Source organism: Balaenoptera musculus, chromosome 3 (assembly GCF_009873245.2).
Source record: "Balaenoptera musculus isolate JJ_BM4_2016_0621 chromosome 3, mBalMus1.pri.v3, whole genome shotgun sequence".
Lineage (NCBI taxonomy): Eukaryota > Metazoa > Chordata > Mammalia > Artiodactyla > Balaenopteridae > Balaenoptera > Balaenoptera musculus.
The window spans coordinates 115,019,024-115,047,007 of NC_045787.1; the positions used below are offsets into that span (position 1 = coordinate 115,019,024).

Consider the following 27,984-nt stretch of genomic DNA (forward strand, 5'->3'; position numbering starts at 1 on the left):
TCTAAAGCTTCACTTCAGTGTTTCAGGGTGTAGATTTCCTTTTATTTACTCTGCTTAGAATTTATCTTCCCAGATCTGAAAGTTGTTTCATCCATGCTGAAAATTTTCAGCTGTTACCTCTTTCAGTATTGCCTCTTTTGCATTCTCCCTATCTTCCCTTCTGAAATCCTCATAGTTGAATAATAGACCTCAATTTATCTTTCATGTCTCTTAATTCCTTTTATGGTTTCCATGTCATGAAAATGTCTTGGTTTTCCTGAATAATTTCTTCAGTTTGACTTTCCAGGTTAGTAATTCTCTTTTCAGCAGTGTCTAGTCGATATTATTTTAAATTTCTAGAAATGGTAGACATTATTACTTTTCTCTTAAAGTTCTATTTTGATCCTTCTCAAATCTGCCTAGTTATTTTTGAGTGTGTTTTTCCTTTTCTATACTTGGTATACTTTCTGTTATCTCTGTTAATGTAAAAAAACATATTTCTTAATACTCCACTTTTGATCATTTAAGTATCTGCAAGTCATGGATCTGATTACACAGTTCTTTTGCTTCCTTTTGCTCAAGATGCCTTATTTCCTTATGTACTTCCTGTATTTTTTATTGTGGGTTCACATTCCTGGTATTTCGTATTTGGGAATTCTTTGAGGCCTGGGTTTAGATTACCTTCCATCAGAGAAAATTTCCATTTATATTTACTTCTGCCAGTTGCTTACGGAGACTACTAATACATGACCTCCTAAACCTAAAAGTTTTGGGGGCCAGATAAATAATATAATTTCTATACCTAAACCCCTGAGGAGGGCCAGCCTTTGGTTAGAATTTACAGGAGAGACCTTTTTTTTTCTCCTCCTTGAGGGAGTGATTAGGGCTTACACTGGCAAGTATCCTACTGTTTTGCTCTTCATGTTGACTTTTCTCTTAATTCACTCTTTCACTTAGGATGTTGCCTTTTGGCTGTCCCAGCTCTGTGCAGATTCTCTCATCTAAGGCATCTACCTTATGAGACCCATTAAAAACCCAAGTTCTGACCACAGAATGGCACACATACTCCCCTTCATAAACAGTTTTCAGTGCTTGCTTACCTCTCTGAATTTCTGCTTTCTCATTTCTAGCCTCTGCTAATTTCCCTTAATTACTCACCTGCTTACCCTACATTTTTTTTTTTAACGGCATGATTGAGGTATAATTTATATACCATAAAACTCACCCATTTTAAGTGTACAATTCAATGGTTTTTACTAAGTTTACAGAACTATGCAGTCATCATCACAGTCCAGTTTGGAAGTTTTCTATCACCCATGTGTGCTTCACTTTTTGGTTAGCTATCTTGTTCCTCCTAATAAGATAGCCAACACCCGTCCCTGGAAATTGGAAAGTTGGAAGCTTGACCTCTGTTCCATCATCATTTCTTCTGTGGGTTTGGAAGTAATTGTTAGAAATTTCTTGAGTGGTTCTGAAATTTATATGATGTGCATTTGGGACTTCTCTCTTCATATATGACAAGTTTGGAAAAGTTGATTTATTATTTGGATTTTTTGAGAGTACAGAGAGCTTAACCATTGTAAAGAAGAAAACTCAGGTGGTAGCTTGACCCAAGATCACATGGCAAGTGATGTAGATTTTGAGCTTCAACTTTACAGCATGCTACTCAGGTCGTGGTGTCACTACTTAGACTTAAAAGCTCCCTGTTCCACAATTCTTGTCACTTGTTTCACCTCCACAACAGGTATAGGCTACTATGAGAGTAGGTCATTAATTTATTACCAAGAACAAAAACAAATCTCTTCTTGTCTTCCTGCAAAGGTTCCAGGGTAAGGGGCAGTGGGAAACAACTTAAAGTGTTTGACTTAAACAAATTTTAAATTTATTTAAAGTCATCAACACATGTATAACAGAGGAAAATTTGTCATAATGGTATATTTTTCCCCCTTATAACCTTGTTTCATACATTTTATTTAAGTTGTAAAGAAATTCTAGAGCTTTCCTAAATGTCTGAAAAGTTGTCTTTCCTGTCATGTACAGATGTCATATTTGTTGATTTGACACAGCCTGGCTGTGACAATTTTTTCCTGCACAGCACAGATTATTACTGGGCTACTCCTAAAACCAGCTAAAGCCCAGGGCTGTTTTTTGGTTTTTTTAAATCAGGGAGTTGAAAGTTTTCTGAAATGTTGTGTTCTTCTACAGGGTCCAAACTTAAATGGGATAGGCAGAAGTAGTGCAAAAGAGGGCTCATGATTCCAAAGCTGGTAGTCATAGTGTCAATCTTAGCCCACCTCTTAGATTAGCGGGAATCTAAGATGTTTAAATTGTTAATACACAAATTACTGTGGTAGCAAAGATATAAAAATTTATTCCCAGAGCAAATTAGAGATGTTGCTCATCACTCTTCAAAGTCTCAGCTCTGCTAGGTTCTCTGGAAGTTAGCTGCTCTGAGTATTTTTGATTCAAACTTCAGAAACTTCTTCAGTCTACTTAGCTGCTATCCCAGATTTCTCGAGCCCCACAAAGAGGTATTTAGGAAGCCCCTTCCCTCATTCCCAGCTTTCACGGCAGTCAAGCCTGGCACTAGTATATGAGGTTAGCTTCTCAGAGAGCTGTGGTCGAGATGTTGCATTTGCACATTTGTCATTGTTAGAAGTGAGTGGCGCTTTCCCTGGAGGGTGAATTGAAGCTCATTCATCTGGAGAAGACTGTCAGTGACAGGCGCCCGCTTCCTCCTCCCAGGGCAGGCGGGGTGGCCTCCTGAAACAGGCAGTGTACTCTTATAGAACATTAAAGTAATGTTTTTAAAATAAAGAAGAAGTCTTCCTAAGTCTTGTTAGGATTTGTATCAGGAAACAGGAAAGATGGTGTACAGAAGTCAGCCATTTCAGCCTTTCGCCACACACCATCTCCTGTGTCTGATCTGTAGTAGATAATACTTACTGTAATCCTTTGCTTCTTAATTTAATTATTTTTTTCTGAGTTTTACAGATTCATAAAATTGGGAGAATATAAAATTGTACTAGTAGTGGCTAGAGAGTGGAAGGCAGAAACAGTGACAGACCTTCCTGAATCTAACATTTGACCGGCCTCCGAAAATGGTGGGCATGGGGTGGGACTAGGGATCTTTGTTAGTCCCAAGTTGCTAATTCAGTCATCAACCTCAAATTTTATATTTGGTTTCAAAATGCCTTGTTAAAAGACGGTGAAGCAATAGAAGCTGTGGCTTCATAAACACATCTAATTTAAGCTTACTCCTTCAGTAGAGCACCATAAAATGTACATTTGAGGGATAATGTTTGTAAAAGTTTTATGTTCTACAGAATTTAGCTTAGGTCATATTTTGTAGCACTTTTAAAGGAAACAAATAGAAATCAACAATCATCTCTATAGACTGTCATCATGAATAGAAGTGCCTCTTTGCTCAGGTCCAGTTGACACTGGAAAGTGGAATTGTAACGTTCAGGGAGTATAAATCTTACTTCTTTTGTGTGATTTTGAAGGCCCCTACCCATTAAAGATCTGACTTAATTTTCTTTTTCCGTACATTTTTATGTTTAAGTTGCATGTTAGTTCTTTTGTTTCTCCTTGTGATTAGGCATTGCAGGATTGTGATAGTTCGCAGTCTTACAGAAAGCTGATAATCCCTAACTGTAACACTGCGAACAACAGTAATGGTATATAATTTTTCTTGTGCCTTTATGTGCTTAACTTGGGTGGAGGAGTGAAAATCAAAGGTTATTGCCATTGCCCTTGTTTACTCTGGCATTTTAAATTCTCAGAAAGTGCCTCTGATATTCAACTGCCTATGCCTCTATCATTCATAACTCAGTTTGCACCTGGGGTAAGATATGTCTCAGCACTGTGTATTCAGTTGGTCCTTGGTGTTGCTAACGGAATTGGCAAGCCTGTTTATTGAGAAACATTGGTAAGTGATCACAGCCCTAGCAGCCGCTACAGAACAACATTCTCAGCACAGCCAGAGCTTCAGCAGAAGTATGATACAACTTGGAAGGACTGTTTCTGGCTACATGAGTAGTGTCATTGAGGCAGTTGGATGGCAAGGTAAAGATTTTAGTTCAAATGAAATAGCGTCATTCAGGAAACAGTCCAGCTGTCAGTGCTTTTGAGAAACCAGTTAAAAGACAGTTTTGCTCTTAACTATGGGATATCATCTCTGTTTCTTCTTCCATTTCTGATGAGGATGGCCTTGGGTCCATCTTGATGTGTTAATGCTGTTTTTTTAATTTGAAAAATAGCCTTGCGTTCAAATAAAACTCATCTTGGCTTAAAGTAAGCGTCCATTCACCTGTCAAATGAGAACAGCAGCTTAGAATTTCGATTTCCTTCCTTCAAGAACAGCTGCAAAGTACATTTTTATTTGAGGGTACCAATGATTCTTTGGTGCCCTTGGTTCCTTAGTTTTTGTCACGTCTCACACCAGGAGACCCTCTTTCTAAAGTTACTGTTCAGGCAGGTTAGAGCCCATGTAAAGCCGGTGAGTTACAAGCCCTAGGTTCTTTCAGGGTTCTGCCACCAGCTTATAGTGTGACCTGTGTTACGAGTTTAATTTCCTTAGCACAGAGCTAAAAAATTTGTCCTCATAAGCAGGTAATCAATCTGTGAGAAGTAAAACACCTTTGGTGCTTTTGTCATTTGTTCTGTAAAGGTCAGGGATGGGGTAGGTGTACATTTGTTTTTCTTTGCAGTTAAAAGAGAAAAATCTTCAAAGGTTTTTTTAATCTTCTAGGTTGCCAACTTGGCCTGTTCCATCTCAAACAATGAAGAAGGTGTCAAGCTTGTTCGAATGTCTGCAAGCCAGCTAGAAGCCCTCTGTCCTCAGGTAAAGTACAACCAGCAATGTTTAATGTTTCACCAAATTGGATTTGGGTTATTAGAGTGGGGATGAGGTTTATTTTGTTAGTTTCGTTTTTAGGATTTTAGATGGAAGCCTTGAGGACAGAATGCTGATCCACAGTCCATATAGCTTGAGAAATTTATGTTTGACTTTAAGTGATATTTCCTTAAGGCATCATGTGTTACTGTCTCCTTGCCCTTCATTAAAAATGTATAGTGTCGGGAGTTCCCTGGTGGCACAGTGGTTAAGAATCTGCCTGCCAATGCAGGGGACACGGGTTCGATCCCTGGTCCAGGAAGATCCCACATGCCGCGGAGCTACTAAGCCTGTACTCTAGAGCCCGCGAGCCACAACTGAGCCTGCGTGCCACAACTACTGAAGTCCGTGCGCCTAGAGCCTGTGCTCCACAACAAGAGAAGCCACCACAATGAGAAGCCCGTGCACCGCAACGAAGAGTAGCCCCCGCTCACCGCAACTAGAGAAAAGCCCACACGCAGCAGTGAAGACCCAATGAAGCCAAAAAAAAAAATGTATAGTGTCCTGCACTGCTGGCAAATGGAGGGTAGGCAGTGGCCATTCTACACCCTCCCTAAGGGAGGGCCATCTGCAACACGTGGTAGTCCTGGAATCAGGATGGTTACCCAGAAGCGTGAAAGAATAACTGCTACCCACCCACACTCCATTGTGATGTCCAGTATTTGGATCTTGTTAGAGGGAATGAGATTCAAGAGCTAGAAGCCTTACTCAGCTATGTCCTGAAGTAGCCTTATGATACAGATATTAATAATGTAACTCAGCCAGCTACTGAAGTAAAAGCTTAAGAACTTTTCTCCATTTATAATGGCATATTGGAAGACTGGTGATCAGGCTAGGTTAAGCATCTGGGGCTCTAGAAAGACTCTGAAGCACACAGAAAAATGGTTGCTTTGTTAAATGTTAGATGAGTTGCCTGCCTCCTGTGAGGGGAACTGATCCTGTTTGTGTGCCTGACACTCCTTGCCCCTCAGGGATTTCTAAGCAGTGTCAGTGCTGTTTTGGTGGAAGAGGTTGCCTCTCCAGTTTCCCAGGTAGAGAATGGTCATGGGCATACTCTGAAGATTTACATTAAACTCTTTCTAAATGTCCTGTCAGATGGCATTGACCACAAATAAAGGGGAATAAAGCAAGGGAACTGGAGTAATAGAATAGAGGTCGCAGGAATGAAATTTCTATGTTAAAGTCCGCAACCAACTTTAAAATATACCGTGACTAATACTTTGCTTCTTTCATATGTATAATTCCTGACACTCAAGGTAGGTGACCAAAATAAGGAAAGCCTGGTTATTAACCTGGGATCCTAACTGGTACACAGGTTAGCTAGGGCATTTATTCTCATTCTCAACCAGGTGGGTTAGTTTGCCCGTGAGAGCTGCTTCATCTGAGTATGAGTGTGATGAGCCAGTGTGGATCCACATTATCTAATCAGCATTTCCCCAGCGTTAATCCAGTCATGAAGTCTGCTACTGGTCAGTAGCTGTACAGATAATAAGCACGATGAATTTAATCACCTACAGAAAGTTCATGGATGACCAAGTTGTATGAAATAAATTTAGAGTAGATTTTAAAGATTTGGCATTCTTTTCTCAAGCTTGCCATTTTACCCTATCAGCACTTTTTTATTTTTTAAAGAAAAGGGTGGAATTTAATCTTTATTTACAGGACACTGCAAGATACGAAATTGCACATAGAAATAAGAAACCCATTGACAGGAGAAGCTTCATACAGTATGTACAGTTTGGAACTGTTCAAGAATAGTTTCTTGGGCTTCCCTGGTGGCGCAGTGGTTGAGAATCTGCCTGCCAATGCAGGGGACACGGGTTCGAGCCCTGGTCTGGGAAGATCCCACATGCCGTGGAGCACCTGGGCCCGTGAACCACAATTGCTGAGCCTGCGCTCCGCAACAAGAGAGGCCGCGATAATGAGAGGCCCGCGCACCGCGATGAAGAGTGGCCCCCACTTGCCGCAACTAGAGAAAGCCCTCGCACAGAAACGAAGACCAACACAGCCATAAATAAATAAATACATAATAAATTTTTAAAAAATTTAAAAAAAAAGAATAGTTTCTTTGTAAAAAGTGCTACAATAACAAACCACGTGTAAAAAGAGTTCTTAGTAGAGAAACAGTAAGACAAACTTCTACCAAACATAGTACACAACAAACAACTTTATGCCTCAGGTGTACAATCTAAAAGTTGAAGGTCCCAGCAGTGCCATCCTGAACTTGGAATGTAAACCCTTCAGAGGTAGTTTCTGGCACAACATTTTGATCTTCCTCTTCCTCCACAGAGAAATACGTCTCAATCAAGTTTAATGAAGCTTTGCACACAGGCTCATTTTCATAGTTTTGTAGAGCTTCAATTTTGTCCAAACCTCCACATTCTTCAATCATTATACTAAGTTTCTCAGTTTCACCTAGTTTCTCAGCAGCGTGAAAGATATTTGAAATGGCATCCAGAATAACTAGAGTAATTTTGGTGTCTTTCGCAGTTAGGAGGTTCATCAGCGGTTCTGTTACGCCACAATGAACAAGGTATACCATCTGCTCAACTGTTCCGCCACGTGTATAGTTGGTCACAGCCCATATAGCTTCCTTTTGTGTCTTAAAGTCTGCCTTAGAGAGAACGCCAACAAGGAATGGGACTAATCCATGATTTACAGCTTGTTGTATCTGGTCCTGGCGGCCAGCCCTGATGTTTGACATTGTCCACGTAGCTTCCTTCTGAATATTAGTTTTGGAGTTCGTTAGCAGGCTGGGAAAGATGGCAAGTGCTCCTGCATCTATTACAACCTGAGTCTGTTCATCTGTCCCAGTGACAATATGCCCTATGGCTCTTTGCGCAGGAATCACGATTGGCAATTCAGTAGCTCCTAAAAGCTTCACAAGTTGGGGTACAACCCCAGTTTTCACAACCATTTCAATCCGTTCATTTGGACCATTGGTAAGGTAGGAAATAGCCCAGCAGGTATCAGCTAAAACTTCTGGATCATCGTGATGCAGGAGATGAACTAAAGTAGGAAGAATTTGCTCAACAGAGTCTAAGCGGGGTGCACGATTCTTGTTGCGACAAAGATTTGAAAGTGTCCAGGTAAGATTATGTAAGTAACCACATGCTAAAGATGACACATCAGGAACCGCCAAAAGTGCCAACAGCGGGTCAACTGCACCATACTTGATAACCAAGTCTCGGAAAACCGAGCTATCACCTGCAATGTTTCCTAGAGCCCATACAGCTTGTTCACTGATGTGAGCGTGGGGAGATGCCAACAGAGAAATGAATGCTGGGATAGCACCTCCATCTACCACAGCCTTGGTGTGTTCTGATGTCCCGGAAGCAATGTTAGTGAGGGCCCAAGCAGATTCAGACTGAATGGGACTACAATCCATTCTGCTCAAGAAGGACACAAATTTTGGAATCAAACCAGCCCGTATTATGCTGTCTATGGGGGGCTATTTTTCCCTAGAAAGCAGTTTCCTAGCAGCTTGAGTAGCTTGGAGCTGGCTTTCCAAGTTGTTGCTATTTATGCCTTTGACAGTATCATCAACAGACCGATTTATAGTGCCCTGGTTGTTGCGGTTTTCCTGCAGTGGAGAAGCAGCAGCATCTGGAAAAGAGCTGACATTTCTCCTTTTCAGCGTCTGGTCATCCTTCTTAGCTTTCCTGAGCTCCACATTAACTTCTGTTCGGCGCCGCCTCATTTCTGTACTGTCTTTCCCCTTGTTCTTGAATCTGTTAAGGCGGGCAGCTGGTGAATTAGCATTCTCATTGGTGGACATGGTTATGAGACAAAGGAAGAAAGCTACACAGCCGGCTCAAGCTTCCACAAGAGGTGGTGCGGGGCGCACAGGCTGCGGATCGGCTGCCCTCAAAACGTCCACCACGGTCAGCCCGAGGATGGTGTGCCAGCGCTTTATTTTTAATGCCTTTGGTTCTCCATTTGATTTTGAAATGCTTGAAAAGCGACAATGCTTTCACATATTGGCTGAAACAGATGGTTAACATACGCTGATCACACCTACTAAGAGTATTTATATAAATGATCTTAAAGCCTAGAAAAAAAAAATCACATGGAGAGTCTGGTAGATCCTAATGAGAGTGATGGTGTGCATAAGTCATGTTTGGCTGGGACATGTTGCCCAGGTTTTAGGTTGCCCTCAGAAAGCACCTTTTTTCCCTCTCCTTTGTAGTTTCATTTCTCCTGCTAGAACAGACCTCAAGACAGTGTCCAGACCATGCTTGGAATTGGGTATATGTCCTAGATAAAAAGGTGTTTCTCTAGGTGTGATTATTCACGCAGATTCTCTCCTAGGCCCCTTCCTACCCTTGCTCACAAACAAGGCTGGGCAGGTTCAGTGATGGCAAATACAGTAGACATTTGCAGGCATGGTAATGACAAACTATGTAGCATGTGCCATTTCTAAATGAGGTAACTGTGACTCCACTCCAACCCATTATTGCTAGATTCTTTCATTATTTTTAAAGAGAAGTCAGCAATTCAGATTTTTTTGACAACTCTCAATTTTAAAGGATTGGGAACTAATTTAAAGTTCTGAAATTCTTTGAGGAGCGTAAACCAGATTTCTGGGAGCTGCATCTCACCTACCCTGGCCATGTGTTTCATGCTCAGAGGACCTCTCCTTTAAGGCAGCTGATGGCTGTCCCCCTCAGGAGGAGTGGAGCCCTCTCCTTATTCTTCAGCCTGATGTGGGCAGTGATGTCGGGCACCGGGGGTCCTAGTCCTGAGGTGTTTCCTTCCAGGGTCACTGGCTTGTTTGATAAACAAACCCTAGGCACGTTAATCAACTTGACTAGGCTAGTTAGTTAATTCACCAGTTTAAGATGGTGTTTAATATGCTGTAGCCTGTAGACAAAAAGTTATTATATTAAAGTGTATGTTTCTTCATTTGAGGCTACTGTCAGCATCCGTCCACAGTATGGAATATGTATTGGGTTTTTCCGGTTTGTTTTTCAGGTCTCACACTCACACTGCTGCATTCAGGCAGCCCTGGCCCCTCTGCTGGGGGCTGCTTTTCTGTGGCTCCACCTACAGTCTGGAGTTGGTTCCTAGACCTTATTTTTCCTCTCTGGAGAGGAGAGGTGACAGATGGAACCTGTAGAGGAGTTTTCTTCTCCATCTTTCAGTTCACCCAATAGCAAATTAATTTTTGGAAATGGGAAATTCTGTTCTAAAGTACTGACTTTTTAGCAGTTAAGTGACTTTAACTCCGATATTTGCAGTATTAAAGTTGAGTTCAGGCAAAGTAACCTGAGAGTGGATTTATTTTGTTGCTTGGGGGAGAAAAAAGCATCCACATTTTTTGGTGATTTACTGTTATCATGAGTAGGAAAGAAAGTAGGTCAGCTCTTTCCCTGCATTGCCTTCTGTTTTGTGTCTGCAGTATCGCACTGTTCATCAGAAAGGGGACCTCTCTCCATCTGAGGAGAGAGCCCAGCCTCACATGCTTTTATCAGGAAAAAAATCTAACTGTTTTGGGAAAGAACCTGATTCTCTCATTCTCCCATGTCCCCCACATCATCTTGCTCACGGATGTGCTCAAGTCTTAGTCCATGGTAGCTGCTTAAAAGACTTTAGTTTTTCAACTCATCTGATGCTGGTCAAAAGAAAATAGAAAAACCCTGCCAACAGCAGGTTTCTGACAGTTGATAATTCATATGGCCTGGTATAATGCATGGCCTTTCTTGGAAATTTAAGCAAGGGTGAATTAAGTATTTGAAGCTGCTGCTTATCTACATTTCTTTGTCTTTTTTTTTTTGGTATTTCTCACTAACTAAATTGAGAAAGAACTTATAAAATTCTTGGTTCTTCTGCCTCCTTAGATTTATCTTCCATATTGCTGTTTCTCCCATTGTTCTATGGGAATGCTGATCATTTTTGTGGCTAACAGGCTTGACAAGCATCAAATAAGCATAAACCCAGACAGGCCTGGTCTATATAGGTCGTGAGAAAATATATAGCTCTTAAATGAGCATCCAAGGCATACGGGCCAGGGAAGCCTGTGGCCTCAAGTTCTCATTCATGTATTACTTCACAATCATAGGACCATCTACCTTTGAATCACCTCACTTTTCCACTTCTGATATTCTCTAATCTTCTTACACAGCAATTGCACAGAAGAGCTAAAAGGAGATGCTTCTGACTAAAAGTTTCTCTCAGCATTTTCTGTACCTCTTTCCTCCCTTACCCCCTCCCATGGAGGTCTGCGGGTAACAGGCCTCCAGAGACACTCCGGTTTCCTTGTAAGCCTTGCATATTGATATTGGTCTGTTGTTTTGTTTTCTTGTAAAGTCTGATTTCCATATCATAAAAGTTGGAAAGTGTTTCCCTCTCTTCCATTTTCTTGAGAAGTCTATATAACTAGTATTCTTCTTTAAATGTTTGGGGGGAATTTATCAATGAAGCCATCTGGCCTGGACTTTTCTTTTTTTCTTTTTTTAAGTAAATTTATTTATTTATTTTTGGCTGCATTGGGTCTTCGTTGCTGCGTGTGGGCTTTCTCTAGTTGCAATGCGCAGGCTTCTCATTGCGGTGGCCTCTCTTGTTGCGGAGCACGGGCTCTAGGTGTGTGGGCTTCAGTAGTTGTGGCTCGTGGGCTCTAGAGCACAGGCTCAGTAGTTGTGGTGCACAGGCCTAGTTGCTCCACGGCATGTGGGATCTTCCCGGACCAGGGCTTGAACCTGTGTCCCCTGCATTGGCAGGCGGATTCTTAACCACTGCGCCACCATGGAAGTCCCTGGAGTTTTCTTTGTGTGAAGATTTGCAACAATTAATTTAGTTTCTTTATTAGGTATAATGATATTCAGATCATTTATTTAAACATTTAGCTGTTTATTCTTGAGTGAGCTTTGGTAATTTGTATTTTATTAATTGCTACTCTATTATTTTTTTCCTTCTCCTTGCTTTGGGTTTAATTTGCCCTTCTTTTTCTTGTTTCTGAAGTTAGAAGCTTTTAAATCATTGATTCGAGACCTTCTCTTCTAATGTGACATGTAATGTTGGTGTGTGTGTTAAATAGCGTGGTTGGGATGGTCAAGAAAGACCTCACTGAGAAAGTGATGTAGAAGCAAAGACCAGAAAGGAGATGACAGAACAAGCCAGAGAGGGTGTCTGAGGGGAGAGCACTCCAGGAAGAGGGAACAGCAAATACAGAGGCTTTGAAGAAGGAGAGTCAAGTATCTAACAGGAGTGTGAATGGTATAGAGCCTTTTAGGGGCATGGTAAAGCATTTGGCTTTTTACTCTGAGTCACATGGGAAGCCATTGACGGGTTTTGAGTAGAGGATTGACATGATCTAACTTTGGTTTTAACAGGGTCTCTCTGACTTCTCTGAGGAAGGATAGAAGCAGAGGGACCCCTTAGGAAGCTGTGGTTAGCAGAATAATGTGCTGCCCCCACCCCCAATTTTCTAATTCCTGAAACCTGTGAATATGTTACCTTATATAGCAGAAGGGACTTGGTAGAGGTAAATAAACTAAGGATCTTTAAATGGTTAAATTATCCTAGATTATCCGGGTGGGTCCCCAATATAATCACAAGGGTCCTTATATGAGGGAAGCAGTGGTGTTGGCATCAGAGAAGGAGATGTGATCATGGAAGCCGGAGTTGGAGTGATGTGGCCACGTGCCAAGGCATGTGGGCAGCCTCTAGAGGTTGGAAAAGACAAGGACTGGATTCTCCCCTAGAGCCTCTGGAATGAACAGTTCTGCTGACACTTTGATTTTAGCTCTCTAAGACCCATTTTAGACTTCTGACCTCCAGAACTGTAAGATAACACATATGTGTTGTTTTAAGCACAGCTAGTTTTGTGGTTATATATTACGGCAGCATAGGAGACCAAAACAGAGGCAAGAGTACAGTGGAAGTGGTGAGCACTGGTTATAGAGTCTGGATATATTTTGAAGGTAGAATTTACTGAAGGATTAGTTGTGAAGTGGAGGAGAAAGAGAAGAGTCAGGAAAAATTCCAGGTTTTGATCCTAAGTAGCTAGAAGGATGCAGCTGTCATTTATGTTAATTTTGTGGTGCCTGTTAGACATGCAAGAAGCAAAGTCAAGTTCAGGAAAGAGGTCTGGACGAAATGTATAAATGTGAGATTCATACATGGTGCTTAAAGTCATGAGACTTAATAAGCTCACCAATGGAATGTGTAAACCCAGAGTAAAAAGGTCTGGGAAATAAAACTGGGGTTCCCTAACATTTAGAGTTTGAGGAGATGAGCAGTATCCAGCAAAGGAGATTGAGGAAGTGTTATTGACCAGAAGAGCACCAGAAGCTGGCTCTATCTTGGAAGACAAGTGGGATAAGTGTTTCTAGGAAGAGTGATTATTCATGTAAAATGGTTGTAGAATGTGACCTGAGAACTGCTCCTTGGATTGAGCAACATATAGAGATCACAAGTGATCTTGGACAAAGAAGTTTAGGTAGAAATTTAGGAGAGATAAGCTTGACTGGAGTGGGTTCAAGAGAGAAGAGACAAATTGAGTACAGCAAGTTGACAGCTCTTTCTAATTAAATGTAAGGATTATGGAGACATGGGGTGATAGCATGAGGTAGATATGGGGTTGAGAATGTTTTTTGCTTTTGATCTTTAGTCGGGAGCATTTTTCTATGTTTAGCTGATGGAAATAATCCAGTAGAGGGGAAAAACTGGTAATAAAGAATAGAGCAGAGAGAATTGCTAGGACATTGTCCTGGAGTAGAGGAGAAGAAATGAGATCCAGTGGACAAGTGGCAAGGTTGGTAGGAGCATAGATAGGAACATTCATAAGTAAAAAGAGGTAAGATAGAGCATGTGGCATGGATGCAGGTAAATGGATAGCTGCGGTGATAAGATTCTATAGACATTCTCTTTTGATTGCATTCATCTTCTTATTTAAATAGGAAGCAGAACTATAAGCTGAGAGTGATGATGCTGGCAGAAGTGTTACAGGTTTGAGGAGAAGGTATGGAACAATTACTCTTTTAGAGTTCAGACTTGAGGAAGAGACTGATCGGACTAAGGAAATCTAGTTCTCTTGCTATCCCCAACACTATGAGTCCACTTGAAGTTGATCAAGATTTTAAAGGAGATCCATTCAACATAGTTGGGAGCAGGAAATCATGAGTTTTATTTTAGACATGTTTATTTTGAAATGTCTGAGACATCTGAGTAGAGCTGTTGGGTATGTAGCTAGGAAATGACTTAGGGGTAAAACGAATGGTCTGGGTTGGAGATGTGGGAGTAGTTGGCAGACGGGTGGTATGTAAAATCATATGATGAAATTGCTCACAGGTGGGAGAAGTGTAGAATGAGGAGAGAAGGCAGCATAGGATCAAGCCTTGAAGAACTTCAGCATTAGTGGAAGAAGACAAGACAGCAAAAGAGACACAGAAGAAGTAGCCAGAATGGTGGAAATGAAACAGAAAAAGTATTTGACAGAATCTAACATCCAGACCTGATAAAAACACTTTGTAAACTAGGAATAGAAGAAAATTTCCTCAGCCTGATAACATCGTACTTAATGATGAAAGGCTGAATACTTCCTCCTAGGATCAGAAACCAGACAAGAATGTCCTGTTCAATGTTGTACTGGAGGTCTTAGCCAACAGTAGCATTTAAAAAGTTGCCATGGGGCTTCCCTGGTGGCGCAGTGGTTGAGAATCTGCTTGCCAATGCAGGGGGCACGGGTTCGAGCCCTGGTCTGGGAAGATCCCACATGCCGCGGAGCAACTAGGCCCATGAGCCACAACTACTGAGCCTGCGTATCTGGAGCCTGTGCTCCGCAACAAGAGAGGCCACGACAGTGAGAGGCCCGCGCACTGCGATGAAGAGTGGCCCCCGCTTGCCACAACTAGAGAAAGCCCTCGCACAGAAATGAAGACCCAACACAGCCATAAATAAATAAATTTTAAAAAATAAAAAAATAAAAAGTTGCCATGGTATATATGGTGGTAGTGCGTAGTTTGGGGCTCTTTGCAAATTTAATGAGCAAGAATAGTGACTCATTAATTTATAAGTGAGAGTAAACTTTTCCCTCTAGTTGTTTCCTAGCCATTTGTAGGTCACCTTAGGTAGGCTGTTGATGTCTTACCCCATTTTCTACTGGTATTTTAGTGTTCTCCTTACTGATTTACCTAAGACTATATATACTTCATCTGTCATGTATACTTAAATACAGATGTAAATAGAGAATTTTCTAAGACATGAGGAATGTTTGTTCAGTAAATGCATAAATAAACACGTTCTTTTAGGCTTATCATTTTTAATTTAACTCATTATCTATCTGGAAATGATCTTATTTAGCACATAAATATAAGTATGAAGTGAAGCTATAACTTTATTTTCTCCAAATAGCCCATATCAAATGTAGAAATATGCCATTCCTCACTGATTTGTGATGTCACTTTTATCATACACTGAATTCTGCTCTATGATAGGGTCTGTTTTTAGACTATTCTTTTCAGTTACTTTAGCTTTGTATTACATTTTAACTCTTTTCATTACTCTTTTTTAAAAAAATATTTACTTATTTATTTGGCTGCGCTGGGTTTTTGTTGCGGCACACTGGATCTTCATTGCCGCGTGCAGTATCTCTTTTGGTTGCGGCATGTGAGACCTTTAGTTGCAGCATGCGGGCTCTGAGTTGCGGCATGTGAGATCTAGTTCTCTGACCAGGGATCGAACCTAGGCTGCCTGCGTTGGGAGTACAGAGTCTTAACCACTGGACCACCAGGGAAGTCCCTCTTCATTACTCTTGCTCTCTATCCCTAATATCTTTTTGCTGTTCTCAGCTATTTACTGTTCCAGATTAATTTGTGAATAAATAAGTCAGTCTTCCTACTCCTAAACATGGACTGTGTTTCTGTGTATTCACACTTCTTTAATGTACCTCAGAAAAATTTAGTCATTTTTGTTACTTCAGTCCTCTGGGTTTCTTTACAGATTTAATCCCACATATTTTCTATTAATTGCTTTCATGAAGAGCTAATACTCCCCTCATTTTATGTCCTGTTTTCTCGTATATAGAAACGTTACTCATTTTTGTATATTTATATTGTCTCTAGCTACCTTAATGAACTCTTATTAATTCTAAGAGTTTTTTCAGTTAACTCACTTCAGTTTCGTAGATAAAGATGATCTACATTGAAAAGTAATTTTGTCTCCTTTCTAACAGCTTTTTCTTATTATTTCCATTTCCCACTTTATTTCATTAGCTAGAAAGACCATTATTATTTAACTAATGGTGACAGTAGGTATTCTGATCAATAACATCTTAATTTTTAAGGTAAATGATTCTAGAGTTTCACCACTCAGTATCATGTTGGATGATTATTTAAAGTAGTATGTTAAGTATCTTTCTATTCCTAATTCATCAGAAATTAGTATGTAATTTATCATGTCCTTTGTAAACAGTTTTGTAATCAGAATGAGAAAATTCACCTTAGACGAGGTGCTTTTCCTGCATTATATATAAGGTATTACAGAACAAAGAGAGCAATTTTCTCTTTGTAAGGGAAAATTATCTTAATATTTAAGACATAATTAATTCCCTGACCTGTGTTTACTTGGCTCTCTTAAGAAACATTTTCTTCACCCAGATTTTCTTACAAAGTCTAGCTCCACACTGATTCACTGATACATTAGTGAATTAATGAGTTAATTAATGAAGAGTAGTCCACAATGTTGAATCACCCAGTGGGAAACGAAGGGAAGAGGGAAAAGAGTCCAAGAACAAGCCTGGAAATGATGAAAATAGGAGAGACCACAGTATAACACATGGGAAAGATAGGATACCTCTTCTTCCAAATAATTTATTGTCCAAACCCATTCACTTTTGAAAGTAGTGGGCTATTAATAATAACTGGGATAGCCTAGTCCCCAAAGTCTATGAATCTATAATTGATAGTCTTGATATCATCTATCCCTTCCAGTTATCTAGGAGGGAAGAGGAATAGTTGCACCAGTCTAATGGGTCTGATTCTTCTTTAGTTTGTTGATTACAGTCTTTGGGGGGTTGAGGGGGCTAAGTAGGTAACCTCACTCTTGAATACCTCTCCAGTATATTAGGAATTATACATATGACCTGAAGGCATGTGGTTTCTATAGCACCGAGAAAACATCATCCCAAACTCCAGCCCTCAGGTAGCATGCCCAGATGACTCTGTGATAGCTGTTGTTCTGCCTCTTCCAGATGTCCACTCCATCACCACCAGTTTCCTCTTGTCTTTGCTTACCTTCAGAGTTGCATTATTATGAACACATTCATTTCCAATAACCCATAAGCACCTTGTACATAGAAATCTTACTAATTATTCTCTCAGCTCCTTTTCATACTTACTTTCATTATTCACTCATTCACTGAACACATCAAAGGATCTGAAAGGCATTTCTCCAAAGAATATACACTAGTGGTCAACAAGTACATTAAAAGATAAGCAACATCATGAGCCATCAGGGAAATGGAAATCAAAACCATAATGAGATATCACTTCACATCCACTAGGATGGCTAAAATTTTTTAAAAAAAGGAAAAAAGAAAAGCAGGTGTTGAAGATGTGGGGAAATGGGAACCCTCATACATTCTGGTAGGAATGAAAAATGGTTCAACTGCTTTGGAAGACAGTAAGGCAGTTCCTCAGAAAGTTAACCATATGATCCAGCAATTCCATTCCTAGTTATATATTCAAGAATAATGATAACAAACAAAACACATATCTGAATGTTCATAGTAGCATTATTCATAATGACCAAAAAGTAGAAAGAATTCAGATGTTTGTCAGCTGATGAATGAAGAAAATGTGGTAAATTCGTATAATGACATATTATTTGTCAATAAAAAGGATGAAGTACTGATACATTCTATAGCATGTATGAACCTTGGAAACATGTTAAGTGAAAGGAGCTAGTTCCAAAAATGCACATATTAATATGATTCCATTTTAAGGAAAAGTCCAGAATAGGTAAATCCATAAAGACAGAAGTTAAGTTAGTGGTTGCCAGGAGACAGGGTTCAGGGAAATAGGGAGTGACTGCTAGTGGGTGTGGGGTTTCTTTTTGGAGTGATGGACATGTTCTAAAATGATTGTGGTGATGGTTACAAAACTGAATATACCAAAAATTTTTGAATCTTACAATTTAAATGGGTGACTTGTTTGGTGTATAAAATTATATTTCAGTAAAGCTGGTTTTTTTTTCTGAAGAAGTTACTTTTTATTATTCTAGAAGAAATTACTTTCTAAACTTAATAAATGTTACACTTTCTGTGAAGTTATTATATGTCAAATACAGTATATCTCAGAAAAAAATATTTTTCACATATGTACTTTGAGAATGTACCAAGAACCTAAAATGCCAAATGTTCATCACAAGACTAAGAATGGTGGGTGACTGGAAAAAACCTAAGTGTCGTATAATTAGAATAGTGATGTGCATCTGTAAGATGGAATAATGAACAGTTAATGTTTTTTAACATACATTTAATGATATGGAGAAGTATTTAAAAGAAGGAACAGGAATAGTCAGTTTTATGTAGCATATAATTCTAATTATGTATTTTTTGATTTGGCACACATAACGTGTGTATGTGAGGAGAAAAAAAGCCTGGAATATAATGTCAAAAACTGTGAAGAGTTGTTATCACAGGGTGGAGAGATTAGAGATACTTTTGTTTGTTATCATCCATAGTTCCAGTGTATTACTGTATTTCAGATGTATTACTTCTCCATTCACATATAAAGCCTGTTGTTTAATACTTCTCTACTTCATTTTTGTAACTGTTACAGTGGAGCACGTGGTATCATGCGTCCTCATGAAATGCACAGGAGACAAAGCCATAGCCACTCTGCTGACCAAATTGTCTCACTTGTTTTGTTTTCATGACTCTGAAAGAGTAAACAATGAACTTTAATGTCTTTGCAGGTTATCAATGCTGCATTGGCTTTAGCAGCAAAACCACAGAGTAAACTGGCCCAAGAGAACATGGATCTTTTTAAAGAACAGTGGGAAAAACAAGTCCGAGTTCTCACAGATGCTGTCGATGACATTACTTCCATTGATGACTTCTTGGCTGTCTCAGGTAATGAGCTGATTCCCCAGAGAAGTATGTGAGGATGTGCATAATTACTTTCACCTAAGTTACAATAATGGGCAATCAAAACGCCCCCAAGTATGGGCAGGTAAATTATTCTAGCAATAATATAGTGCTGGTTTTCACTTTAATTAAAAACAACAACAACAACAAAAAAAGCTACCACTGACTCCTGAACAGTGGGACGTGGGGTTGGAGTTATTTCCCTTGTTATGGGGCTGGTCTCGACCTTAGAAGTGTGAATTAGTAATCTGCCTGGCAGAGGTTTTTCTGTTTATATAGAGTAAGATCTTGCAGCTGTGACCTGTACAACACCATAGCCATCCACCCCTCTTGCTGCTGGTGTGTTTAGAAAAAACATTGACCTGTGTCCTGGCTGTGGTTATTTGTTATGAGCCTGTGAGACTTAGGAGGAGGGATTCCCAACATCATTAGCTTTAGTTTCTTTTGTAAAAATTGTTCCCCTTGGAAAGCTTCTCTTTCTCTCTCCCTCAGAAAAGATCGTAGTTTAACTGCCTACTTTTCGAAAGACGCTGTCTGCATGATGCACAGATAGAAAACAGAGAGGAAATATTTAAGTACCATTTAATTATGAACTTGCAAAAAATAAATCTGGGTAATTCACCTCACAAAAACAGTTGATTTCATTATATAAACATAAACTGGTAATGACATAGTAAATTGCATTCATATAGAAAATGTCTGTCAACTGCAATTCCCTGTTTATCACACACAGATAAATTTCAATCCATCTTCTTAGAGTTGAGCAAGTATAAATGCATTCTCCATTTAACAGGCCTCTGCTGCCCTCGACTGCACTGCTTGCTCTCTGGAGGTGCCAGGCTTCCTGAGGCCAGTGGCTGTGGGCAGAGTCAACGGCTGGTACTTGTAGGGCTGAAACTACCTGTCACCCCAGGGAACCACAGTTTGGAATGTGGGAGATGTAAGTGGCCATGGGGCTTGAAACAGAAGCGGGGCTTAAGGACATGCACAGCACAGTCCTCCAGCAGTGACTTATATAAGGTGACAGTGTGTTCTGCATACCAATGTTCCCCTGTGTCTGCTCGCTCTCCTTGGGATTGGAGCTTTGGCTCTACTTGAGATAGTGGGGAGCAGGCAGTCCATAAACTGCAAAACAAGGGGGTAAACCATGCTGCTGCAGGACTGCCAAATTGCAGGTGCTGGTAGTTTAAAACAGAAAACCCATTTGTAAGCACATCTTTGCAGGTGCCAAAAATGCAGGAATTGCTTTTTTGGGAAATCTTGGCCTTCTGTTGTTTTTCCCAGTGAAGTACTGAATTATTCTTTTTCATAGGTTTAGAGAAAAACATTCCACCTTCACAGCACACTTTTAAGCAAACAACAAATTCTGAAATCTAAATACAAAGCCCCCCTCCAGAGATAGATACTACATTCTTAAACTTACTTACCAAGTAAGTCTTGGTCTCAAGGGGTTTTCCGGTCCTTCTTATAGCAAAATAAAATGTAATAGAATCAAATGTTCCTCATGCAACATTCTTCAAATCAGAGAACAAAAGGGATTTTGCAGTAGCATTTAGTGGGATCCAGGCAGTGTCTTTAGGGTATATGACATAAAACAGAAGAACGGTAAAGAGAAATCTGATTCTTTAACAGATACACTTTCATCTGGTGAGTATGTTCAACTTTTATGCAAATGTGGGAAAGTAGAAGGGTTGACTTGATGGAAAGGAATTTAGACAGTTTCTATTTAGCAAATAAAAACACAGAACAGTCCTCTCAGTCAGAAAGTGGTGGTGCTTTCAGAGCATCTGAATTTTGAAGATCCACCTTAGTGTGTTTCTCTAATGTTTGGTCACAGGCTTGCTTAGCAGTGTCAAGTAATTAAATAATTAACAGGACAAGACTGTTATTCACAATTCCTTTGATTTTTATGGTGTGCTTTTTCGGGGCATGGGATGAAGGGAAGAGACAAGCAGATGCCTGTGCAGAGTTCTACTGGATTGACCAGTTAATTTTTAGCATTCAGACTCCTTTATACCCTTATGCACTTACCTCACCCATGGCAGCTTTAGCACTTTTTATGTGGCAGACTAGAGATGTCTCTCCATCTCACCTGATAACACTGGCTCTCGTTGAGAGGAATCCCATTTTCAACCGGGCAGGCCCCCACTGGTCCCCAGTCCTTGGCCCTTGTACAACTCACAACCTCTCTAGAGGTGCCCCGCGGATTGGAGAGCAGGCGTCATCTGCAACCACTGTGTGCAGTCTTTATACCAGAACTGAGATCTGCCCACTCCTATTACCCAGAGGCTCAGTAGTCTGTCAGCAAGGTGGGCATGTTTCTGAGTAGGGGGCTGCTAGACAAGTGCCCAGCACAGGGTCTGGCTTAACGTTGGTGGACTTCAAAAAATTTTACCTAATGAAAAGTAAGAATGCTACTTGACTTCTTGGAGTGGTGGTGTTTTACTGTGTCCTGGGATATTGTGGCCCTATGGCAGTGTGATAGGTTTTGAGGAATATTTCTAGTAATGATTTTTCACCATCAATCCCCCTTGGAATCCCTGGGGCCTGTGTGTTTGCTGTAGCCCTGCCCACTCATGAGAATCCATCCAAGGGGAAGTTACTTAGGGAATAGAACTGAAAGGACCCTCTGCTGCTTTATCTCCGTTGTTCCTGGATATTCTGTCCCATTGGTTCCAGAAGTTCCCTCGTGCTTATTACAAGTTATATCCTAAATTTGTGGCTCAAAAATTAATGGTCATCTTGTGTATAACCTGGTAAAGCCACTAAGACCCTGATGCCAGTGCTTCATGAGGCTGCAGGGCAGGGGGAACTTGAGTCACTGTGTATCAAATATGCCAGTGGCACTTGAAAATAGAGAGGGACATGCAAGCCACCTCCGGGGGAGAGGGAGCGGGACCCCTGTTCCCCAAGCTGTTCTATTTAGAAGGTTGCCTTGTAAATATTGGAGGTGGTTTAGGATGCTACAGAGCGTTCAGCAAACCGTGAATATATTTATATGGACCGATCCCTTAAGGACAGTGGTTTGAAATTTATCAACGCGATAAAGACTGTTTGAATTTCATTTGAATTGTATTTGATAAACATTTTCCATGGAAATGAAATTTACTTTCTCATTCGTTTACTCTGCTTTCATGTGGAAGTTCTGATCCTCCCCACACACACACACCTTTTTTTTAAAGTTGCAAGTGGTTGGTTAGAGTGGTTCTAGTTGGGTTTATTACTTTTCTTTACCAAGTGCTCTTGGAAACAAATAACATAATGCATTAGATACTTTGGGGCAACACATAAGAGTAGTAATTTGTACTCTTTCTTCTTCAGTGTCAGTGTGCCCAAATTATTTGATCTGATTGGTCTAAATAAAAGGGTTTTTGTACCTAATTTTTGTTTTTGTGTTTAATCGCAAAAATCCAAAACTGAAAGTAAGGTAAGGAAGTGGTGAAGTTAGTTTGATTTCTGACTCCCATGCCCCCTAGCTTGAGCAAGTCACTCAATACTTCTGTGCCTGGTTTCCACATTAATTAATAGTGATTTTTAAAAAATGGTTACTGTAGAGTGAGTTGAATGTCAAGCACTCAGAATCTTTCCATAATATTAGAGTAGGTTCTCTATATAACGTATTAATATTATCATCTCCTGTGTATGCATAAGGCTACACTGATAAAGATATCCAGAGCAAGGGGAGGGCAGAACGGGCCCTGTTAGACATTGTGGACTGAAGTATAAGTTCATGCAGGCTTTCTGGAGAATGCCAGTTGGCTTGGTTCCGGTGGGCAGTTAGGCATCATACATCTACTTTATACGTATATGCCTTTTGACTTAGTATTCCCATTGCTAGAAATTTTCCCCAGAGATGTGTACATAGATGTTTGCCAAAATACCTGTACAAGGATGTTCACTTCAGCCAAAATGCCTAAGAGAAGACTGGATAAGTGAATGATGGCCCCTCCATCTATTCAGTAGGGTACGGTACAGCCATTAATATGGATGAGGAAGATCTGTGGAGGCAGTTCTAGAAAGATTTTCAAATGAAAATCAGATATGTTAACGTCCATAATGTGACCCCTTGGAGATAGACTGTTGTATGTGTGTGTGTAGGTTTTTTTTCCTTTTAGAAGCATCTACAGATAAAGACTGTATTAAACTATCAGTTTTTAATGGGGTACAGATTGGCGTGTCTGCTCAGAATGGAGCCATGCTGAGTTTACTTGGAAATTCAATTAAGGTAACTTATGGTTTAAGTTAGTGTGGGTACCTCCAACCCTCCCATATTTGCACATGTCCAGTGGGAACTCACTTCTCCCTTAGGGCTCAAGTGTAGAGAGCAGGTTGTTGTGTCCTGGGTATATAGTGGCCTCAGCTGGCTGGGGCTTTCCCAATGAAGGTGGAAAATGTTACCTTAGTCAGCTTCCTGAAATAGAAGCCTTCCTTGGTGGCTAAAGAATGGCAAGCTCTTCCCTGGTTTGGGTTCAGCTGGAAGAAAACCTGTATAAATTCAAGAAAATCTAAATTGATTTTTAAAAACACACTTGCCTAGATGAAGGTTAACAAATCCTTGGTGGAAGTTTGGGCTACTTTGTTTAATGAATGACAAAGAATGCTATACTTCATTGATTCTAAGATGTGCTTTCCCTCCCCTGGTATTAACAATCCTGATACCAGGAAGAGTCTTAAAAATCAGTGATATGAGAAAACATTGGTTCATAGTTTCATTAGTAACATCTTTTCTTTCCTTTTTATTCCTTTCCTTCCCCTTCACCAAATGTTAGATTCAGTAAAAGCAGCAGTTTTTAACCTAAGGCCTAGTATGGTAGGCAGGCTCAGTACCAGTCTGCTTAGTTTAATATGTAGAGAGTTTGTATATAAAAGATGTTTCTGATCTAAACATGGGCTCTAAATCCATTTATTCTTATAATTGGTTCACATATTCCTCCTAAAATTGGTTTATGTAAAAAGTTTAATATGTTATCTCTTTCAGTAGTGCAATGGTGTAAATTCTAGCTAGTCTCCTAATTTTTGAATTAGCACATGCTAAATTATGGTCTTCTTAGCTATCTTGTGGTAATTCACTTTTCCCTTCTGCAGTAGAAATTTTTACCATATTTTGGCTTTCCCTGGAAAGATATTTATTTTAATTGATGAATTTTTATTTTTTAAAAAGACTTTTAGAGCAGTTTTAGGTTCACAGCCAAATTAAGAGGAGGGTACAGAGACTTTCCATCTACTTCCGGCCGCCACACACGCACAGCCTCTCCCATTATCAACATCTCCCACGACAGTAGCACATTTGTTACAATTGATGAACCTACGTTGACACCTCATTATCACCCAAAGTCCATAACATACATTCCTGTTCACTCTTGGTGGTATGTACTTCATAGGTTTGGACAAATGTATCCATCATTGAGTGTTTTCACTGCCTTAAAAATCCTCTGTGCTCCACCTATTCATTCCTCCCTGCTCCAACCCCTGGCAACCCCCAAGGTTCCTGCATGTCTCTTCGTAGCTTAATAGCACTTTTTTTTTAAAGTGCTGAATAATATTCCACTGTCTGGATGTACCACAGTTTTTCAGTTTACCTACTGAAGCATGCCTCGGTTGCTTCCCAGTTTTGGCAATTATGAATAAAGCTGCTATAAACATCTGTGTGCAGGTTTTTATGAGGACTTAAGTTTTTAGCTCCACTGCATAAATACCAAGGGGTGCAATTGCTGGGTCATAGGTAAGAGTATGTTTAGTTTTGTGGGTGCAAGTCCCTGCCTGCAGTCTCTAGGGAACTACAAAATGAAGGGCCTTGTTCCCAGAGCCTACAGGGGATCTTGAAGCCCAAAGGCAGGGCATTGTGGTGGCTCTATTCTTTGCTGAATCCACTAAGTATCACTTGCCTCTGGCTCCCCTTGAGATAAGAGGAAATAGCATCGTGACCACTAGACATTGTCATATATAACTTGACTGAGTATGTTAGCAGAGGCTGTGAGGGAAGGGTAATGACTTTTGGAAGGGAATTAAATCAGGAACCAGTCTACATAATGACAGGTCAAAGCATAAGGTAACCAGGGATGGCAAAGAAATGACCAGGTGTGTTTCTTTCTTTCTTTCTTTCTTTTTGGCTGAGTTGGATCTTCGTTGCTGCATGTGGGCTTTCTCTAGTTGCGGCAAGCGGGGGCTACTCTTTGTTGCGGTGCACGGGCTTCTCACTGCAGTGGCTTCTCTTGTTGCAGAGCACGGACTCTAGGCGTGCGGGCTTCAGTAGTTGTGGCCCGTGGGATCAGTAGTTGTGGCTCATGGGCTCTAGAGCGCAGGCTCAGTAGTTGTGGTGCACGGGCTTAGTTGCTCTGCAGCATGTGGGATCTTCCCAGACCAGGGATCGAACCCGTGTCCCCTGCATTGGCAGGCGGATTCTTAACCACGGCGCCACCAGGGAAGCCCCAGATGTGTTTCTTAAACAGATTATTATAGTAAACAGTGTTACTGTTTTATACAATAATATATTTCCTGTGGATTCAAATTATATGAGGAGTGTAAAATCATGTGTTAGAATGAGGTGTGAAAGCCATGCTCTGCCTTCCCAGAGCAGGAGTTGCTGATGGAATCACGGAGGGTACATGGAGGCTTCAGTTGTGTTTTATTTCTTTTAAGAAGTTGATGTAGATGGGTCAGCATGTTGATGTAATGGGATAAATGGTGGGTTCTTTTTAAACTGTTTGCCCTAATTGTCCTGTCTCTTCCAGAAAAACCAGAACCATTAGTCTTTCACCTATTGTGCCAGGTACTTTCTTGGTTTAAGGAAGTGAGCATGTCTTTAACAGACACTGCTTCTAAGAGTTCTTACGTGTCTTGAAAGCTCCTTTCCAAGCTGGAAGGAAATGGCCAGGCAGTGACCTGGAGGCTTTGTGTTGCTCACCCACCCACCCCGTGGACTGTGGGCGTCCCTGTCACTTGGGCTGTCTGCTGGTGGACTCTGCAGTTCCTGGTGGTGAGAACATTCCCTTTCCCATTCTGGGTCGATCCCTACATATCAGCCTCATCCATTTTAATGGCTGCACAGTGCCCATGATTTATTACCCACTCTGCTCTTGGACACTTGGCTATTATAGATGAGGTTGAAGCGGACTCCTCACTGTTTTTTCCAATACCCACTGCCAAGCTTTTTGCTTTGAGGAAAAAAATAGTTTTGGTGGGTCCTCCAAATCCAGCTCTATGACTAGACAGCTTAACAGGAGTCAAGGGTTTCCTCAAATATCACAACAGGCCCACCTGCATCCCATGAGTGGTTTACTGAATGTTTGACTTCAGGGGCGGTCCCTCAGTGCCCTCCAGACGGGGCTTTAACCTGCCTTCCAGGACCTTTTCCTGTTCCAGAGCTGTCCTGGCATCTTGGTAGCTTGTCTGAATACCATCGGCATCTACTGGAGGGAGGGGCAAGGAACTGGGAGAATAAGACCTTATAGTGACCCTTTTCTTCTAATTTAGACTTTGTTTGAGATGTAAAACCAGTGAAATTATTTAAGGGAAGGAGAAGTTATTAAGGATTCTGTGATCTTGAATTTTCTGCCTGGCTTAAAACAACTGTGCCTTAAAGATGGGCATCTCTGTCTCTCTCTTTTAAACCTGGAATAAAGATTGTTATTTTTGGAGGTGATTGCAGATTGAGTTTCTGTGGGACAGTTAATCCGGTCTCTTGAGTGAAATGATACGTGTAAAGCTTTTGGCACCATAGCTGGCACAGAGTGAGCTGTCGATGAATGATAGATGCCAACTTACAGTTGTCCCCTTCTAGTGGAAGGCCTCCTCCCTCATTCAGCTTTTTTTGTTTGTTCCTCAGAGAATCACATTTTGGAAGACGTGAACAAATGCGTCATTGCTCTCCAAGAGAAAGATGTGGATGGGCTGGACCGCACAGCTGGTGCAATTCGAGGCCGAGCTGCTCGGGTCATTCACGTGGTCACCTCAGAGATGGACAACTATGAGCCAGGGGTCTACACAGAGAAGGTGCTAGAAGCCACCAAGCTCCTCTCCAACACAGGTGCGGGGGCTGCCTCCCTTCCCTGTGCTCCCCACACACAGATGGCCTGGTGGCCAGGCCATCCAGTTAGTGCAGGCCCTGTGGTTAGGAAGTAGGACGCTGGGACCCAGTTTGGTCTTAGGACAAGAATTCTGGAAGGTATGTCAGATTTGTGAGAAGTTGGTCAGCCACATTAAGGCCTCACAAACACATTTCCTTCATGTGTGTCCCACGATTAATAATGGGAGTTATTTTAAGATGAACATCTGAGTTATATCTCCTGTCAGTGAACACAGTAAATTAAGGAGGGTCCCATTCTAGCAAGGCCTCAAGTTAATCCCAGTTCTCAACCATGTAAATCCTATGTTGCAGAATCTGCCCAGAGACAAAGAAGATGATTTGAGTCTGTAAAATACAGCATTTGATTTATTTCAACCATAAATACTTCTCACATAGGTAGAAGCAGAGGCTCTTCATCATGCACCCTGCCTCTTTGTGTCTAACTGAGGGATTTAGGGAGGGCTGGTAGAGCAATGATGTTTGCAGGGCCAGCAGGATCTGCCATGCTCTCTTCTCCGCAGTCATGCCACGTTTTACCGAGCAAGTGGAAGCGGCCGTGGAAGCCCTCAGCTCGGACCCCGCCCAGCCCATGGATGAGAACGAGTTTATCGATGCCTCACGCCTGGTGTACGATGGCATCCGGGACATCAGGAAAGCGGTGTTGATGATAAGGGTGAGTAACTACATTTCAGATGTTTTAACAGCTTCTTTCTTATCATTTGCTAAACTTGAGCAATGCATCATTTTGGAACTCAGCAGATGAGTGGCAGTATATTAAAACCATGAATCTAAAAGCTGTTAGAATGAGATATCTTTAATTACGTTGTCTAAAATGACTTAGTTGCAAGTTAGAGCCCAAACTTGGGCTGAGAAGGGGAGCTAGTATGAGTTGGCCTTGACGATTTACTTTAAGTTAAACAATTGCCACAAATATGAGGCTTCCGTTTGAGTTAG

At 40.9% G+C, this 27,984-nt stretch overlaps 2 protein-coding genes across 2 annotated transcripts in view; one reads left to right on the forward strand and one right to left on the reverse strand.

The window, feature by feature from the left end:
• The window catches only part of CTNNA1 (catenin alpha 1), a 185,966-nt gene that overhangs the window by 147,332 nt on the left and 10,650 nt on the right, over positions 1 to 27,984 (forward strand). The window contains exons 10-13 of the mRNA XM_036845650.1: positions 4,733 to 4,825; positions 18,794 to 18,950; positions 26,791 to 26,991; positions 27,552 to 27,703. Coding sequence (XP_036701545.1) covers positions 4,733 to 4,825; positions 18,794 to 18,950; positions 26,791 to 26,991; positions 27,552 to 27,703 — 603 coding nt within the window. The remainder of the gene's footprint in view (positions 1 to 4,732; positions 4,826 to 18,793; positions 18,951 to 26,790; positions 26,992 to 27,551; positions 27,704 to 27,984) is intronic.
• LOC118891856 (importin subunit alpha-1-like) lies at positions 6,953 to 9,307 on the reverse strand. The gene is given in 1 exon segment (XM_036845652.1): positions 6,953 to 9,307. A coding segment is annotated over 1 exon segment (1,590 nt). The 5' UTR covers positions 8,655 to 9,307; the 3' UTR covers positions 6,953 to 7,064.